This window comes from Barbatula barbatula (assembly GCF_947034865.1).
Source record: "Barbatula barbatula genome assembly, chromosome: 14".
In the NCBI taxonomy this organism is placed as follows: domain Eukaryota; kingdom Metazoa; phylum Chordata; class Actinopteri; order Cypriniformes; family Nemacheilidae; genus Barbatula; species Barbatula barbatula.
This window is the reverse complement of record NC_136777.1, coordinates 329,893-350,269: the sequence shown is the minus strand read 5'-3', so window position 1 is coordinate 350,269 and position 20,377 is coordinate 329,893. Positions and strand designations below refer to the sequence as shown.

General features: G+C 41.8%; 2 protein-coding genes across 2 annotated transcripts in view; both read left to right on the top strand.

Annotated features, from left to right (window-relative positions):
- The first annotated feature begins 432 nt into the window (after nucleotides 1-432).
- LOC306903339 (gamma-aminobutyric acid receptor subunit pi) lies at nucleotides 433-5,220 on the top strand. The gene is made up of 6 exons (XM_079472419.1): nucleotides 433-762; nucleotides 1,418-1,500; nucleotides 2,532-2,669; nucleotides 3,297-3,449; nucleotides 3,681-3,874; nucleotides 3,961-5,220. Exons 1-6 carry the CDS (start codon nucleotides 491-493, stop codon nucleotides 4,303-4,305), a joined length of 1,185 nt encoding a protein of 394 aa, XP_079328545.1. The 5' UTR covers nucleotides 433-490; the 3' UTR covers nucleotides 4,306-5,220.
- Nucleotides 5,221-10,092: 4,872 nt separating this feature from the next.
- Nucleotides 10,093-20,377, top strand: part of LOC306903871 (uncharacterized protein) — a gene marked incomplete at its 3' end in the record, with an annotated part of 13,445 nt that continues 3,160 nt past the window's right edge. Inside the window, exons 1-3 of the mRNA XM_079473411.1 lie at nucleotides 10,093-11,140; nucleotides 14,033-14,104; nucleotides 17,111-17,182. Of these exons, the coding sequence (XP_079329537.1) occupies nucleotides 10,923-11,140; nucleotides 14,033-14,104; nucleotides 17,111-17,182 (362 nt within the window). The 5' untranslated portion in view covers nucleotides 10,093-10,922. The remainder of the gene's footprint in view (nucleotides 11,141-14,032; nucleotides 14,105-17,110; nucleotides 17,183-20,377) is intronic.

Sequence of the window (20,377 nt, the reverse complement as noted above, 5' to 3'; positions counted from 1 at the left end):
CTATGGTACTCAATGATGTCACAGAATTGAAAATTGCTAACATTCTTCCACATATCATCAGAACAAAGTTATTTATACGGACATGAAATGACATTAGGGTGAGTAAATGATGACAGAATTTTCATTTTTGGATGAACTGTCCCTTTAAGTGAACAGGCTTCAGACTAGCATTTAAAGGAGTATAACTGCAAATAACCAGGCCGGAAGCGGATCCACATCCACACAGAAAACATTTAATGAAATAAAACAAGACAAAAACAAACCAAGGCAATAAAAACACTGACCGAAGCACAACACACAAAGACTGATACCAAATAAAGGAAAGACTAGGGTTTAAATACACTGGGTAAGAAAGGAAACAATAAAACACCTGGGGAAACGGATTAACAAGAAAAACTATAAAGGACTACAAACATGGCACGCAACAGGAAAACAAACTAAAAGTCCAAACCACAGTCAGGATCATGACAATGAGACACCTGCGACACACATGTTCCTCAGAGAAGTTGCAGAAAAATGCAGTCATTGTGTTATCTGTGCGCAGGACTACACGGCCACGATCTTCCTGCGACAGCGCTGGACGGATGAGAGGCTGGTGTTTGAGGGTAACAAGAGTCTAAGTCTGGACGGTCGACTGGTGGAGCTGCTGTGGGTACCAGACACCTTCATAGTGGATTCAAAGAAATCTTTCCTCCATGACATCACTGTGGAAAACCGACTGATCCGGATCTTTCCCAACGGAACGGTTCTATATGCCCTTCGGTGAGTCGCCTGGCCTGTTTCTCTTTCTGTATGTGACACGTTTTTATTCCTGAGGTGTCAGAATCTGCTCAGATGTGTTTCATGTTCAACACTTGATGAAAGCGCAGGGTGTCAAAGCTTTTCAAAGATTTATTAAAGAATCAGTGTTGAAATGTGCCACACGCTGTTCAGATCAGCCTGAAACGATCTGAGGATTGTTTCTTCAGAAGGAGATGTAGAACAGATGCTCCGCTGCCAGACACGGCTGAGAAAGACACACATTTAACTCTCAGGATTTCTTCATCTAGCTATAATACATCTGAACCATCGCGTGTTACGACACAATCAGAATGGATCGTTTTTGCAGATTCAGGTCGTTTTAATACAGTTTGTTCTGGACTGAGCAGGTTTGACTTTTGAAGGTCACCGTGTGTTTTTGTGTTTCACAAGAGATATTTGATGGATTACCTGACCGATCATTTCTCTTTTCTACTTTAAATATTCTTACTTGGCTCTGTATACTGTGGTAGGATTTATGAGACTTATGCTTTTTGTTGTCCTTATGTTGTTCCAATTGCTTCCAATGTTTGCCTCATCTGGATAAAAGCGTCTGCTAAATGACTGAATGTAAATGATAAGAATGTACAGCATGTAATCTGCTGTTTTTTGACTGTAGGATCACGACAACGGTGGCCTGTAACATGGACCTGACCAAATATCCCATGGACAAACAGACCTGCACCTTACAACTGGAGAGCTGTAAGACTTTCTCTCTTCCCGTTCAGCTGGCCTCTGCTGCGTGACATCTGTTCTTGCATAACTGCATATATTCACAAAGATCACGTGACACAACATCTCACATGTACAGCACAAATTATGAGCGTTTCTTTTCATACGCTGTCAATCATAGAAAACATCAATATAGTTTCATAAGGTGTAGATTTGACTGAATGTTGCTGTTGCCCCAAAAGCTATTCACACACGACTCTGGGTTTTGATGGGTTAATAATCCTAAAACAGTTTTCATTTCCTTAATGTGAAACATTACTGCTTATTTACTTGCTGAAAATGACCCGGACACATTTATTACACGGTCTTTGAGCTCATTTTATTTTGGGAAATGAACAGTATTCCTCTGAGAGTCAACACACGCTGAGGTGAAAGACGTTTAAATATTTATTTGACGATGACAGAATCAGAGACTGCGCGTGATAAAAGATGAAATGTCGCTTTGCTTGTTCGGTTCTTAAGATGTTCAAAGACGTCTTTGTTTCAAATGAGAATGTGTTAGTCCCTTTGAATTACAGCGTTTCAGTGAGACGTCATAATCATTTTGCACCTCGTGTGTTAAAAGAACCGTTGGGGTAAAACTAGACATCCAGATGGAGAATTCACAGCCTTCAATTGTTTTCTGTCTGAATGTGTGCGATATATTGCTCAACTTTATTCTCTCAAGGTCCTGTAAAGATAATCAGGTTGTGTGGATCTTAAAATGAGAAATCTGTGAACACATGGGAAAACACGCTTCAAGGAGCATCACATGGAAACCAACACAAGAACAAGATCTTCCGGCTGTTATATATCAGCATTCATTGTGATACAGCGCCACCGAGAGGACACGTCATGATATTACACACCAGAACATCAATCATCACTAACAGAGGGTTTTCATCCTGGTCTTAATGACACATGAAGTGTCTCGAAGCATTATAACAATTCTTAATGAGAGAAAGACATGGCACGTCACTGTTTTCATCATGCGTCAGATGTGTTTGTGTGTTTGTTTTCAGGGGGTTATAACGTCAATGATGTGATGTTTTACTGGGCACGTGGGAATGAATCTGTGAGCGGTCTGGACACCCTGCAACTGGCCCAGTATACTGTTGAAGATCATTACACGTCTGCCTCTGAGGCTGTGTATGAGACGGGTAAACTCACTCACTTCATCTGTGTCCTCTCCGTCAGTTTAAAGGGGTCATAAGGTGTGAATATGTGTTTTTCTGTGTCTTTGGTGTGTTATAAGTTGCACATGTATGTATTAGACACGCACAAATGAAAGTGTCGGATCAAAAGATGCTTTCTTTCTAAAAGCGAATACTCACCCAGACCTGCCTGAAACACCTCGTGTAGCCACACCCACACAAATCTACATCAGCTCGTGGAATGATTTGACTAAGACCGCCCACATGTAAACACAAGTAAGGTGGGCGTACCTTTCTAGACAATTGAAGAGGAACCTGATGTTCCAAATATGGTCAGAGGCGTTACATTTCCCTCACACGCTTGCAGTATTCCACCAATCACTACACACGGGTGAACTGGCCAATCACAGCGCACCTCGCTGTTCAGAGTCATGAGCTTTGTAATAAATCAGCGTGTTTCAGAGAGGAGATACAGACATGTAGTGTGTGAAACATACAGTGTTTGTGAACCTTAAATCGTGTAAACACACTGAATTACATCTAAAACAAACCATAATATTAGTTTCAGCCGTATCATATGACCCCTTTAATGTCTTGACTCTTATTTGCGTGGATGATGTTCTGTCTGTGCAGGAAACTATCCTAAACTGGCGTTTCATTTTGAGCTGAAGAGAAGCATCTTGTACTTCATTCTGGAAACTTACGTGCCCTCCAGCCTGTTGGTGGTTTTGTCATGGGTCTCTTTCTGGATCAGCCAATCATCTGTCCCCGCACGCATCTGCATCGGTACGATGTTTCTTTCAGCACTTGGATTAATCTGCTCGTGTTGTTAAATCCAGGACATTGAGTTTGTTTGATTGTGTAATTTTACACTCATTTTACCTGCAACATTGCTCCCAAACATGATTCATGTTAGCTTTGCTATGAATAGATACCACACATATGAAGAGATCACAGGACATTCATTTCAACTGTGAGAACGTTTGCCAGAGGAACAGTGAGATGTGTGTGTTTCAGGAGTGACCACTGTCCTGACTATGACCACACTGATGATGGGCGCCAGGACGTCTCTGCCCAACGCTAACTGCTTCATCAAGGCTATAGACGTGTATCTGGGCATCTGCTTCAGCTTCATCTTTGGAGCACTAATAGAGTATGCGGTCGCTCACTTCTGCACGCTCCACCACCCCGACTGCAACAGTGCACTCATGGTAACATTCACTATACTTCACATTCTATTTCATAAATGTACAGAATGTCATCGATCGTGATGAGTTTGTGTGTGTTTATGCGGCAGTACGGTCACCACATGCACGACTGCGAGGAGGAGATGAACGGAATGGTCACCACCATCGCCAGCAATTCCTCGCGGCTCAAGAGATGCGAAGACGCCACAGATCCGACCCCGGGCGCTGGTGGAGATCCTGGTCCGTTTGCCGGAGAAGCCACGACACCGGAGGTCCCATCAGAGCCCTCAAACTGCTGCTCCAAAAACATTTCACTGCTGCGCAAGATTGTGACGTCTACCAACTGCTGTCACGTGAAGAATCCGCATTATATAGACAACTACTCACGGTTATCCTTCCCGCTGTCCTTCATCATGGTTAATGTGCTTTACTGGACTTATTACCTGTACTTCTAACCCGCTGCTCGACTCACCAAGAATGAAGGATGACAGGACGTCTAGTGAAAGTGAGATGTGTTTAGGACGAGACACACGGTGAGAGTGCCTGGTCTCAACATCTGCGTCCGATACTCAACTCACTTTCATTATTTAAACCCCTTTGTGTCAGTTTAACGGCGGACCTCACGTGAGCCTGAGAATATGCACACAGGTTTTTAAAGTTAATGTGAAATTTGCTTTTTGAGGCACAGTGTTATAGTGAACAGTGATTCTTGAGAAAACAAAGTTTGTCTTCATCTCTTCATACAGATCAAATCTTTGAAAGACTTGCAAAAGCAGGTATGACAAATACATATCTCTCTCTCTCTCTCTCTGTGTGAATGACTGCACAGCTGCAGTGCTGAACCGCACACGAGCCATCGCATCGCTCTATGATTATGGCTTCAATAATTCCAACGGCTCTTACAGGATGGAGGGTTGTGTGAACTCTGATGTGATTCATTCTTATGAACTGAGCGTCTGAGGTGTTCATGAACTCTGATCTGGCGCTCATCACATCTGTAACACCTGATGTACATTAAAGCTCTTGTCGTATGGATTCATCTCAGAATGTGCTGTACTGGACTCTGTTATGGCCTTAAACGTCCGCTTCAGAGAACATTAACAGCGATTTATTCTATTATAAGAGAAGCCGGACACAATATTGCCCCCTTCAGGAGGAACATGAGTCTCGTCTGAAGGGCATTTCAATAGCAGAATGATGGATTCTTCTCAGGGCCGTGTTGAAGTTAAAACCGGTTTGAGTAATTCTTCAGGATATTTGTGCATATGCAGTCAGATTCTTCTTTGTGTGTCTGATGCCTTCTGTCTGGAGTACACACTATAAAGTGCTTCATTTTATGCATGTCTCTACACCACTTTAAGCTAGTTGTATGTGTCATATTATAATATTTCAATTTGGTATGTTGTGGATTAATGAAACACCCCAAAAGAGGATTTGCAGTGCATAAATTCAAAAAGTCATGTTGATATATTTGTAATGATTGTAATGCATGTGATAACTTTTGTTTATTATTTTTATTACAGTATTTATCTTTTTTACTTCCCATCTCCTCTTTCACATATAGTACTGAAATCTACGTGTTTACAGTGTAGGGTAACTCGAGGGAAATCGTTCTAATAACTCAAAGGACCTTTTAATCTGAAGATGTATTCTTGAATTTCTGAAATATGTTTTTTTGTCAAAAATAACATAGAACATCTACACAAAGACCAAATGCGCTGATGATCATCAAATATAACATCAGCTATCTTTTATTTAAACATCATTTCCCAAAGTTAAAATTGTGTAATTGCACGGTTTGGTGAAGTATACTTTAATAAAATGTGGGAAACATATATAAATAGATTTTTTGGGCTGAGCATCCTGTGATCTTGATCTGATGAGTGTAATTGATGTGAACTGAATCGCTCGGAGCAGAATTCTGTTTATATCTGAAACTGAGAAATGACTGTAAATACTCTGCATGTTTACTTGATGTTAAATGAATGATTCTGATATTAATGCCACTAATAAATAAACAGAATATTGACATTTTGGTGAAAGTGTTTTATGTTTAAGAAGGGACAGAAGTTGAAGAATTGAAAACCAGTGCAGTGTTAAAGATGATGACAACGCTCTAGTACAGTAACACAACACCACAACAGTGTCATCTCTCAAACACACACAGTGTTTTAAATATTCTGTGGGCACAAAATGTGTTTTTCTCATTTAATAAACTGTTACAGTATTTCCAGTGTTGGGTAAGTTACTTCATTAATTACTGGTTACTAATGACATATTCAATAGTGTAATTAGGTTACAAATGACTCTCCAAAAGTATTTCATTACTAATGACTTTCATCAACCTTGATTAGTTCAGTGATTCAAGGATAGACATGATACAGCACTTTTAATTCATTCAAATAAATAATAAATAACTACACAAAGTATTATTTCTAACTGACCATAGGTGAGCAAAACACATGAAAGCATACATTTTAAAGTGAGACTTACCATTTGACATCACTTCCACCGTTGAATATATTACACCGTATTTAGTTCAATTATATCAGAACGAACTGTAATTAAATGACTTAAGAGGAATCTCTCACTTTACTTTCGGGAAAAGTAATTAAATTACAGTAACTAATTAACCCAACACTGAGTATTTCTACACATTATTGTAACGGTATTAAATGTGTTCAAACATGTATGCAAATGTGTTTGATAGTGATTGATGTTCCCATCATTTCTCATTCTGCAGACAGAAGTTGTGTCTGTACTGTATGACTGATTTGCCCGGCGGGTGTGACAGACATGTAGAAGTGAGATAATAATAATGTTATTATAATGTTAGCAACCAACAGCTCTGAAGCACCATTGACTGCCACAGTAGGAAAGAAATTGGTAATGTTTTGGTTCTGTTGAACATTTTGAGGAATGTAGGAAAACAAACAGTTCTGAGGCACTTTTGACGACCAATTAAATTTTTCTACTATGGCAGTACTGCAAAATAATCCCTCTATTCAGCGCTTTTTTATTGAGAAAAATTAAATAAACGAAAAATGTACACATATTAAATTAGCCAGGGCCCCTTGCTAGTCTAGTGTCCTGGGCACGTGCCCGGTAGGCCTGTGCGTTAAGCCGTCCCTTTGTATATATGGGTTTACCTGACTATAATTTGCTTTGTGTGTGTGTGTGTGTGATGGAGAGTGATGATGAGTCAGTGAGTATCAGTAGACTCTAATGGACTTCATCATCACACATAAGCAGATGTAAACAGATTGACTAATGATGTCTGTGATGATGATGAGCACAACACACAATGAATGAATGTTTGTGCTTGTAGGTGTCTAATGTTATAATCACATTAACTGTCATTGGATTTTAATTATGAATGTGTTGTTGAGACAGACGCTCACTTAACACTTAATAAATGTTCATTTAATGTGTTGTTTTAATAATCGAGTGTGAGGATCTTCTCTGTCTGTCTAAGCCACAGCAAGCCTCACAGCACTTAAGGTATATTGTGAACCTGTCTTATGTAGAAAACTGAGACAAATGACCAAAACAGCCCATTGTGTTTGTGGAAATCAGTCAGATCACGGATTGATATCTATAAACCAATGAGCTTCAGTAGTAGAATAACTCCAGACAGTGTAAAGTGAGTTTACATGAGCAGATTCAGGCCACCAGACGGCGCCGTTCGCTTACAAAGGCATCAGCTGAGAAACACACATTATGTGGTGGTATTATGAAGTTTATTCACAAATAAGAACATAGACAGAGTTCTCATGACACATTACAGCAGACGAAGAACAAAACTGAAACTTGTTAACTAGTTCTCTTTAGTTTTCTAGTTTACTTTCTCTTCATCTCCTCAAATTCATTCAGTAAATAAAAGACAGATTCTGTGTGTGTGTGTGGTGATTCATACACAGAAAGAAAGAGAAATGATGGTGTTCAAAGGTAAAGATGAAGCAAACAGATCACTGCTGCTTTCATGATGATGTTTGCTGCTATATAAAAGCATCTTATTTTACCAGAGATAATCACAAGATGCTGTAAAAAAGATACTGTTGAGTCTAAACATGTTTTAAAGGTGTCTCGCAGCACATTTGAATTCACAGCAGCTCTGAAGACCCTTAATAAATGTTTGTTTACTTTCCAGAATGATGGGAATATTCATTCATGAAGCTCTGCGTGAGGGTTTTAAAACCAATTGGCAAACCAGACGGACCAATAAAATATTTATGCATGAAGACAAACTGATGTTTGGAGCGCTGTCTGCATGAATGATGTTGTGGATTTCAACAATGACTTGATATGGTCAGAAGTGTGTCTGGTTCACCTCACTGGACACAATCATGAACGATGAGACACTTCAGTCCAAACCTGATACGCTCTGGAGAGATTCTCATCGGTCTCGCATGACTCAAATGTTTAACGCCGCTGCTTTCAAAATAGAGCCGTGTGAGAAAACATTTGATTCACAGGCATCATACTGAACATGTGAGGGATCATCTGTCCTCCTGTCATGTGTCTCATTCGACACAGCTGGATGTTAGTGCACATATTCTCTAAAGTGAACCGTGACTCAGTTTACCCTCCAGAGAGGACCTGATTGAGACACCACAGCTCCTTACACTGAACCTTCTGTCCACAATAATGCAGCTCTGCAGGTGTGAATATTTGAAACGGTATTCTCAGACCATGAGGAGATTTCAGACGTCAGTGCACACACACACACACACAGCAGCTCCTCTGCATCCCTGAGCAATGATTGAGCATACACACGCATACACACGCAGACACACGGACTGTGCTTGACTGTATATTTCTTAAACGCTTAGTTGTTTTCTTTCACACAACCCGTTCATGAGATCAGAATCTTCTCATGTGTGTTGAATATATTGTGTGTGTGTGTGTGTGTCTCCCCTGAGGTCGTACCTGCAGCGGTTGCATGTGTGTCTCGCTCTGGTCTTGTGGTTTAGATCCATCGAAGCGCCGTGATTGGCTGAATGAGCATGTCATGTCCGAGCAAAGCTGCAGTTCAGAGAAGAACACATGTCTTTAAGTGATACTGCACATCTCTGAATTATTCTCCTCATTGGATCAAATATAAAATATCGAAGTGTAACAAATGTGTCATTTATTTAAAAAGGAGTGGATAGAATACACTTTACAAGCTGTGCCAGTTGTTTATGTTTAGGTTTTCCTTCACAAAAATAAGTATGAACACCTGAAGAAACATCTTTTTTTGTGAGGGTCGAGTATTTATTTTAACATCAAAAGAAATCTCATTGCTATCGGCTTTGTTTGTGACCTGCAAACATTATTCAAATATACAACAAACACAAGTCACGTGTTTGATCAAAAGTTCATGTTGGACTCCTGGCAGATGTTTTCAGTTCAACGTTTGTTTGTGTGACTTCTAATGACGGATGAGTTCTCATCAACCACACCGCTCTTGACCATGAAGACCAGTCCAGTCCTGCTCATTCATTCAACTGCTCCAGTGAAATCTGTTTAAAAGAGATTTCTTTCTTCGTCTGACCCTTCTGACGGTCATGTGAACACACATAATACAAGTGAACTGCTTACACGGGATGTGTGGTGTGTGTTAGAGATGTATATTCATTTTTAAAGTCCTTTTAAAGGTCACTGAACAATGAAAAAATAACCAGTTTTTCTCTAGTAAAACACTTGACATTCTATAAACAAAACAGATTTTAAAAATATATTGAGACTTGTTTGAGATAATATGATTTTAAGGACACAATCTTTGTTTAACTGGTCGGTCTCTGTGTTTTATTCTTCACCGCAGACTTTCAGGAGTTTAGAACTGAGAACATATTTGTCGAGTATGAAGAGGCAGCTAATGCTTTCTGCTTCTCATTAGAGCTAAGAGACCGTCTGAATCCATAAATGTGTTTTTATTTTTCATGAGAAGATTTATCACTACAGATGATGACATCTCTCTCTCTCTCGGCCTCACGAGAGAAGATCTTCACAATCCAAAAGTGAGGTGAAAGCACATCTGTCCAAACAATTCCTCCAGAGGAGAACCTGAAAGAAACGCACAACTCAACAATGTTTCTTTATGTCTTGCGTTTCCCTAGAGATCTACAGAGACGGAGAGAAACAGGAAGAAAAATGGAGAGATAGAGAAGAGAAGCGCTGCCTCATGTTTGGCTGTCATACAGGAAATGATGGGAAATTATGAACGGTCATCGGGTCAGGAAACGGTCTCTCTTCAATCTCCTCATTGTCTTTTTATTAACACCTTTATTTCATTGCTATTTTTCACTGCATTTAGAGACAATACAGTTATGAATCATTTAGAGGTCTTACGATGATGAACAATATAAACATACAGACCGACAGACATGAAGGGGCGCACACTGTCACGCCACACTTAAAGAAAAGAAGCAGTGCTGTTGTGGTCATGAGGAAGTTCATAAAGTTTCTGAGGAAGTTTCAGTCCCGCCTCCATATGTGTTATTATTCATGAGCCAACAAGACGAGCCCACGCCTTCCACCAGCCCACCTATCAGCGAATCCGGGCGGTCCACTGGGGTTCCTCATGAATATTTATAAGCCACGCCGCCACCATAGTAGGAAATGTCGCCGGAAATATGGACGGTTTTCTTTTAGGTCGTTTGTGGGGTGCAGGGTTCCTCACCACCCTCGGCTACTCAACCTGTTGACTGAAGGACAAACTTACAAAACTCCACACAAGCTGCTGATCCAAAGGCTCACATGCGCAGAAACGCGCAGTGACGGAGCGCACATTGGATTAAAGGTGTTTCTTGATGAATAAGGATCAAACGGCAACAAGTACAGGATGCAAACCTTAAAGCAACTCCACGTAAACTACAGTATAGTGCGGGCTGCTATGAGTGTCCAGAGCTGAGCGGTCATATATGGCAAATTACGCATGGCGCGTGCTGGAGAGTCTTCATGAACAGGTGTCTTTATTGATCACCAGAGATCCACTGACCTCCTCTCTTGATGTGACATGACCAAGAATCTCATCTGCCAGCGGTGAAATAACGTGAACGCGTGTTTTATAGATGAAAGTCCGTGCGCAATGAACGCGCTGCTCGTGCTGTGCGCGCTCCTGGGCTGCTGGAGATGCGCTCTGAGCAACAGATACTGTCCCGATTTGATGATTGACAGCTGTCACTGCACCTCCGAGAGATCAAAGGACTTTAACAGACAGAATGCGCGCGTCAAAGTAGTGTGTGACGACGCGGACCTGGTGGAAACCACGCAACCCAGTTCCTTACCCAACAGCACGGTGTCACTGTGAGTAACTTCATCACACTGTAACTGTGTTTATCTTAATGCGCCCTTTTTTATTCTAGTAAACGCGCAGTAATCATGGTTATCATGTGTTGAACTGTAGCGAAGCCATTCTTCATATCTGTGTTCCATGGTTCACCTCCAGTCAAGTTTTATTTGAAGAAAACCTTGTTATGGAGATGTTGAAGGTGTTGTAATGTTTGGGTGTAGATGAGATTAAAAGCACCATAATGAGACTGAGCACAGGTGGCTGGAGCAGCATAGATGTATTGAGATGAATGTAGTTCTCGTCGCGTGGTTCCCTTTGAGAACATCTGATGTCAATCCCTGGAGAACACCGAGGGCTTGTAGTGAGCATGACTTTATACAGTGTGCTTTATTGTAAATCTATTAGAATGCTTTTACTGTTTGGACAGCTGTGCTGTGACATCATTCTGACGCAGGCAAGATTTCAGGTTGTAGAAGATTCACGGCTGATGACTTGTGCATCACAGACTACAGAGATGTTGTTGTGTTTATGACCTCCGGGTTTCTTTAATCTACAATCTCCATTCATTCACAGACGATACTAAACCTGATTCTGATGTCTCTCTAGAGCTCTGGAGAGTGAAATGAAGTAGAACCGGACTAAAGAGTAAAGCAGTTTCTTTGTAATGAAAAATTAAAATGTAAGATTTCAAAGTTGATTGACAGGAAAGGGATGAAGTCATGTGTGTGTGCGTGCGTGCGTGCGTGTGTTTAAAAGTTTGGTCCTGTGTTTGTTTAAGTTCTGGTCGCTCAGGAAATCTTTTTCCCACTTTAGGAAGCGTCACATTTATAATTCCGGCGTAACTTCCTCCAGCACACTTTTGTTTCAGAGCACTGAATAAATAAAGAGCCAGTGGAGGGGAAAACATTCACATCTAATGATGTTCACCATTCGGTCATAACATTATTCTGCCATCATTACTCCATTAAACATCTTCAGCACATTCTCATCTTTAATTCATTCATTAGTCCAATGACAAGAAACCTCAATGTTTTCTAATGAGGAACAGTATGTTATAATCGTTCTCTATTTGTGCTTTTAAGTTGATCTGTATTTAATATAGTTTTTGGATTATAGATGAAGTTTTTTCCTATAGAGTCAGATCTGTCCAAGTATGAGATTTCAGACATCATTTAGTCACCATTATGTCATTTCAGACTTTGTTTTTCTGAGATGTTTGGCAGCTCTCACCTTCTGCTTTTTATACAATGAAGGTGAAATTTACTGACCTGCACCTCAGAGAAACAAGAACCTAATAATCATTGATAACAACAGTCCAGTTTAAACCATTAAAAATATCAAAGTCAACACTGTCTCTTTAAAACCTCAGGATGTACTCTCTTATTATTCATTTGTGTTAACATGTGTGTAAAGATGTCTGTGTCAGTCATGGATCGGTTCTGTTCATGAACTGTATGTTTAGTGACAGATAACAGGAGCTCTGTGTGTGTTCATGTGTTCAGGTTGTGATAACATTGAGGGTCAATAACAACAGAAGTAAATGAAGACATCACTTACATGTTTCTCCTGTCAGTCAGTCTTGAGAAAGCAGCACAGTGTAGTTCTAATTGTATGACAGATATTTATGGTTGACGATGTTTTGCTGACGCACGCACGCACACACGCACACACGTGTGTGAACACATTAACTCTGTGTGACCCCACAGCAGAGAGACCCCTGAAGGATTATTGAGCTGAGAAAGTGTCTGTCGCTGTTGATAGAGATTGATGCTCCTGTCGCACTGACTTGAGTTTTATCATCTGATCCAAGAATGAGGTCACAGTTCAAACACACCCACACATAATGTACTTTATGGTTTAACTGCATGTGTGTGTCTGAATGTTTCAGAGCTCCTGAAAGACAAACACAAACTCCGTCATGTCTCTCGTGTCTAAGGTCAGTGTTATTGGATGTGAGGTTTGTTATTTTGGTTAGATGTTCCCGGTAACCTGATATAGTAGAAAAACACACGGCCGGAGGGTTTCAGCAGTGCAGGGTAGACATCTTTAGGGAGGCTTGTAATAGTGCAGATTGTGATCTTTAGCCGTTTGCTTCCTGGGATTGGTGCCTGCGGAACACTGAAATTCAGCTTATTTTATTCTGTCGCTCATATAATAATAGAGTTGAGGTGCGGCGGAGCTCAGGGACAGACATCCAGCAGCTGTTGGGTGGAGTTCAGTGTGTGTGCGTGTGTGTGTGTGTGTGTGTGTGTGTGTGTTGATCAGTGTGTTGATCTGTGTGTGTGTGTGTCGATCTGTGTGTCTCTCTCTCTGTCTCTCTGTCTCTCTCTCTGTGTTTCTGTCTCTCTGTCTCTCTCTCTCTCTCTTTCTCTCATTATTGATATTGTAAATGGAGAGTTGGAAGGACATTAGATTTTCAGCGTCCACTGTTTATATTATGTACAGTTATGTTTTTCTTGCTGTTTCCTGGACATTAGACAGATGTCTGTATAAGGCACGAGGAGGTGATCGACCTCACGCTTCACACAACCACACACAAAACTACACAAACAACAGGGCATCTCCCAGTTACTGTCGCACTTTGCAGTACACGTGTATTAAGAGGATAAACGCAGAACAGAGGAAAATCCGCTCAAATAAAAAGCTCTTCAAACCAACCCTCTATAGGAAAAAAACTATAGCAAAATCGTCTCTTTTATTTCAAAGATCAAAGCGGACGAGACGTCAGCAGGTGTTATTTTTTAAGGGCTCTGTTCCTGGAGACAGTGTTGTTGACACCAACAGCTACAAATCATCAGGAAATTTACGGGACGCTTCACAACATATAAATCTTCCTCTTTGCTGTTTGTTTAAATCCCAAAAATGTCTAGAGCTGATCTGTATTTATGTTTGTTTTCTCTCCTCAGAATCCTGAGCAACAATAAGATCTCAGTGGTGAGAGATCACTCATTCAGCGGCCTGAGAGCTCTGGAGAAACTGTGAGTATCATCATCATCATCTCATAGACTCGCAGTGTCTCAAACACACAGAGAATGAACATTTTTCTAATTATTTCAGATCATATCTGCTTCTAGTTTCAGGACATTATTAATGCCTCTAGTTTGTGTTTCACTGTAATCCAGAGACATGAACAAACCCGAGACAGCATGTCAGAAGAAATAAATATCCAAATCAATCAATAATAAGAAAGAAAAAACAAGATGTCCTTAATATCGCAGTTATTTATTCTGGATATCAGAGAGCAAATGGAAACTTGTGCTCGTGTGTCTCATGTTTGTGTGACATCATCACGCAGTCAGACGTGTTCTCGTCAGTAAAACAAACTGTATGACTTCATCATATTTCTTGTCTTCTGAAATCTGAGGGGTTTGGACAGATGATGACAGAATTGTGTTGTTGTGTGAGATGTGTTTATAAAGTCTCCTCTGTGACCTGTGATGGATTCTGTGTCGTCACTCTTTAATTCAAACTCTTATCTTCTCAGCAGATGTTCAGATGCTGATGTTTGTCTCTTTCTGCTTCACCTTCAGGCCGCGGCGGCATCAGATGAAGTCATGGCATGGCATGATGTTTTATTTCTGTGTGAATGTCAAACTCTCTCATCTGCTTAAGTACCATCAGGGTTTTACCACGGAAGAGTAATCCGCATCGAGCGTAGTTAAATCAATATTTGCATTATCGCATGTTGACAATCAAGATTCATGTCTGAATTTAATTCTTAATGTCAATGATATGTAATGTCTCTCCTGTGAGACGGGGATCTGTCATCAGTCGTCCCACTTCGCTTTCTTTTACTCAGCCCTCAAAGTATGTACTGTTTGTATGATGTTAAGTATACACATGTTAGTGTGTATTAAACCGGTATGCCGGCACTGGGACAATCTAACGCCAAATGGAAGTGGCCGTTGTTCAAAATATATCTGCATGAAAGTATTTATTCATTCATTATTCTGTCTGTAATGTTTTCTGTATACTTACATTGATTAATTAGGCAAAGCTTCTTTTATTGAATTTCATTAATGCGGTGTAGCGTCACTAAACTCCGCCCTCTCGCCGTGAGTTGTGGGTAATATCAGCCGTTAAGTGTTCTTTGGAAATAGGGGCAAATTAATTATAATTTCAAATACTATTAGGACGGATAGAATGTGGATTGGGCCGCAGCTTCTGCCACTGGAGGCAAACAGGAAGAGGAAGTAGACAGTGATGATGTCACAGCGGATACAAAGCCGACCTTTTATATTCCTGTGTTTTCCTGTCTGATACGCAGAGTTGTGTTTGTGTTTATATTTCTTTCTGAATAGCGTCATTGTGTTTTTCTTTCACTGTTAGATGATGAGAAATTCAGCAGGACGTGTGTCAGTCAGATTTCAACATCTTTTGTGTTTTGCTTTAGAATAAATCACAGATGTGTTTTGTAATACAGTATGAAACAACCTGTGGCTTTTATTACAGTTTACGTGTAGAAACCACGGCACCTTTTTTAGTAGGTCGGTTTTTATTAGGTCATCTCTAGAACCACTGTGTATGTAACTCTAGCCAAACGATGGTGAATTTGCGGTTACCGTGTTTTAACTACTATATAATAGGCATTCTGGTAGCTGTAGATCAGATGACCTCGGCACGTGCTTTCTCAGCAGACGCTGGTTTGTTTAAACATGTGGAACATTCTCAACATGAGCTGCTGTTTTATTGAGTTCATCGTCCTCTGAAGTGTCACTACACACGGCTGGATGCTTACTAATGAGTGAACATCAGCTCTGCTCTCTTTCACACTGATTCACAGACTGTTGATATTGTTCATGTACGCTCCATTAATGTTCTTCCTCCCACAGAAGACACAGATACTCGTGAGTCTGACATAAATCCAGACATTAGTGTGCTGGTGTGAGGCGTAGCGCCCCCTGCGGGTCAGTGTCAATGGACACGAGCGATTGCTGATGGTGTGTGAAATATAAACTGTGATTTGTAGAGTTTGTCCGCAGGGACAGTAAAGTCTGATCAAGATGTCAAACCAACTTTAGGTTCTGAAATTGTATAGCAGTCATTGACCGAGACAACACGGGACTTGATGATTCTCCCCATTTTACTAATAAATTAATATTGAATTAACATTGTTTTAATGCCCTGAAGCTGAGAAAAGCTTAATATTTAATGTCAATCCGTACAGTATGTCAAGATGAGCAGAGAGCTATTAGATGAGTGGGAAGCATATCTCGAGCACCTAGAATTGACTGTTGTTCTCAAAAGAAAAAATAGAATAAATACTTGAAGAGTTTGGTTCCAAAATGAGATAACAATTCAATTCAAAGATCATGTTTTTTATTATGTTATCATGTTTTTCTTTTGTTAGTTTGCTGTATTTTTTCTTTTGTTATCATGGCTTATATAAAAAAAGCAACTGCAGTTTGATTAATATTAATTGAACTTTACAATAAAAACATGATTTTTGAACATTTTAAAAAACTAATTTTTCCACTAAACTCTTCACTTGTAAGTGCCTTCAGGGTTTTGACTGGACATGCGTACAATTTGTCATGTTTTGTTTTTCTCTGCAATGTTACTCAAGCATTTTATTTATGGCTTCACAGCAGATTTGAATCTTTAGAGATGTTAAGGAGTCTGTTGTGTTCTGAAGATCTGCAGCTCTTCTGTCACGCCTCTCAGACGCAGGAAACTCTAACAAACAATTTCAGGAAGTTTGATTTGGCTTCAGATATAATGTTGTGTATTTTTAGTGTGTTTGGTCTTGCAGTGTGACCGAGAGGCTATTCAGAGATTTCTGTGCGCGGCCAACATATTCTGTATGAACTTCACATGAAGTTATTGAATAAATACCTGAACTATGCACCGGGCCGTGTGAAATCATCCAAAGCACGATGATGATGATGATGATGAAGAATTACATTCTACAAAAAGAAATCCCTTACATTAAATACATGTAATACTGTAATTGTTGTCATTTGTTTCTCTCTGTGTCTCTTTAGAGATCTCAGCAGTAATCTCATTAGCAGAATCGCCTCCGCTGCGTTTCACGGCCTGACTGCTCTTAAGAGACTGTAAGTAGAATTGAGACCCAACCGGTTGAATATTTTACTTTTTGTTTTCATAATACTGAATATTTGTTTTCCATTTCTAACAGTCTTTAAGATCAGAGCTGAAGCACACGCACCCGCACGCACACACACACACACACACACACAAGGCATCATGGCCGTAACACACACGCACACACACACAGGCATCATGGCCGTAACACACACGCACACACACACAAGGCATCGTGGCCGTGACACACACATGCACACCGACACACACACACACACAAGGCATCGTGGCCGTAACACACACATGCATACTGACACACACACACACACACACAAGGCATCGTGGCCGTAACACACACATGCACACCGACACACACACACACACACAAGGCATCGTGGCCGTAACACACACATGCACACTGACACACACACACACACACACAAGGCATCGTGGCCGTAACACACACATGCACACCGACACACACAAACACACACAAGGCATCGTGGCCGTAAAACACACATGCACACCGACACACACACACACACACACACACACACACACACACACACACACAAGGCATCGTGGCCGTAACACACACATGCACACCGACACACACAAACACACACAAGGCATCGTGGCCGTAACACACACGCACACACACACAAGGCATCGTGGCCGTAACACACACATGCACACCGACACATACACACACACACACACACACACACAAGGCATCGTGGCCGTAACACACACATGCACACCGACACATACACACACACACACACACACACACACAAGGCATCGTGGCCGTAACACACACAGGCACACTGACACACACACACACACACACACACACACAAGGCATCGTGGCCGTAACACACACATGCACACCGACACACACAAACACACACAAGGCATCGTGGCCGTAAAACACACATGCACACCGACACACACACACACACACACACACACAAGGCATCGTGGCCGTAACACACACATGCACACCGACACACACAAACACACACAAGGCATCGTGGCCGTAACACACACATGCACACCGACACACACACACACACAAGGCATCGTGGCCGTAACACACACATGCACACCGACACACACAAACACACACAAGGCATCGTGGCCGTAAAACACACATGCACACCGACACACACACACACACACACACACACACACACACAAGGCATCGTGGCCGTAACACACACATGCACACCGACACACACAAACACACACAAGGCATCGTGGCCGTAACACACACGCACACACACACAAGGCATCGTGGCCGTAACACACACATGCACACCGACACATACACACACACACACACACACACACACACACACAAGGCATCGTGGCCGTAACACACACATGCACACCGACACATACACACACACACACACACACACACACAAGGCATCGTGGCCGTAACACACACATGCACACTGACACACACACACACACACACACACACAAGGCATCGTGGCCGTGACACACACATGCACACCGACACACACAAACACACACAAGGCATCGTGGCCGTAAAACACACATGCACACCGACACACACACACACACACACAAGGCATCGTGGCCGTAACACACACATGCACACCGACACACACAAACACACACAAGGCATCGTGGCCGTAACACACACATGCACACCGACACACACACACACACAAGGCATCGTGGCCGTAACACACACATGCACACCGACACACACACACACACAAGGCATTGTGGCCGTAACACACACATGCACACCGACACACACACAAGGCATCGTGGCCGTAACACACACATGCACACCGACACACACACACACACAAGGCATCGTGGCAGTAACACACACATGCACACCGACACCGACACACACACACACACAAGGCATCGTGGCCGTAACACACATATGCATACCGACACACACACACACACACACACACACAAGGCATTGTGGCAGTAACACACACATGCACACCGACACACACACACACACACACACACACACACACACAAGGCATCGTGGCAGTAACACAGACATGCATACCGACACACACACACACACACACACACACAAAGCATCGTGGCCGTAACACACACAGGCACAGTGACACACACACACACACAAGGCATCGTGGCGTAACACACACATGCACACTGACACACACAAGGCATCGTGGCAGTAACACAGACATGCATACCGACACACACACACACACACACACACAAAGCATCGTGGCCGTAACACACACAGGCACAGTGACACACACACACAAGGCATCGTGGCGTAACACACACATGCACACTGACACACACAAGGCATCGTGGCAGTAACACAGACATGCATACCGACACACACACACACACACACAAAGCATCACTCCAGCCAGCAGGCACATTTGATATCTCGTCCTATGTATGTAAACGGCCAAGAGCTTTACATTTATAAAAACACTTTACGCAGCGTTAACATTGGACGAATTCTTTGCCATAATCATCAACAGTTCACATTTTCAAAGCTTGTTGTGTCATGTGGTAACACTCATTCGTAAGGTTTTCTGAGCTTTCTGTGGCTGTTGTGAAAGCCTTTTACCGCAAAAATTCTCAGAGAAATAGTTTTTAACCATTAACAGAAATGTCCTCTAACAGTAACAAATACAAAACGGAAGTGCCGATCATCAAACAGGAAGTCACTCGCGGTCAAGACGTCAAGAACTTTTTGAACACACACACACAAGGCATCGTGGCCGTAACACACACATGCACACCGACACACACACACACACACAAGGCATCGTGGCCGTAACACACACATGCACACTGACACACACACACACACACACACACACACACACACACACACAAGGCATCGTGGCCGTAACACACACATGCACACCGACACACACAAACACACACAAGGCATCGTGGCCGTAAAACACACATGCACACCGACACACACACACACACACACACACACACACACACACACACACACACAAGGCATCGTGGCCGTAACACACACATGCACACCGACACACACAAACACACACAAGGCATCGTGGCCGTAACACACACGCACACACACACAAGGCATCGTGGCCGTAACACACACATGCACACCGACACATACACACACACACACACACACACACACAAGGCATCGTGGCCGTAACACACACATGCAC

Coding starts and splice junctions, on each gene's coding strand:
- LOC306903339 (XM_079472419.1), top strand. CDS start 491: ATGTTCCTCAGAGAAGTTGCAGAAAAATGCAGTCATTGTGTTATCTGT. Junction 763..1,417: donor ACGGTTCTATATGCCCTTCG/GTGAGTCGCCTG, acceptor TTTTGACTGTAG/GATCACGACAACGGTGGCCT. Junction 3,875..3,960: donor ACTGCAACAGTGCACTCATG/GTAACATTCACT, acceptor TTTATGCGGCAG/TACGGTCACCACATGCACGA.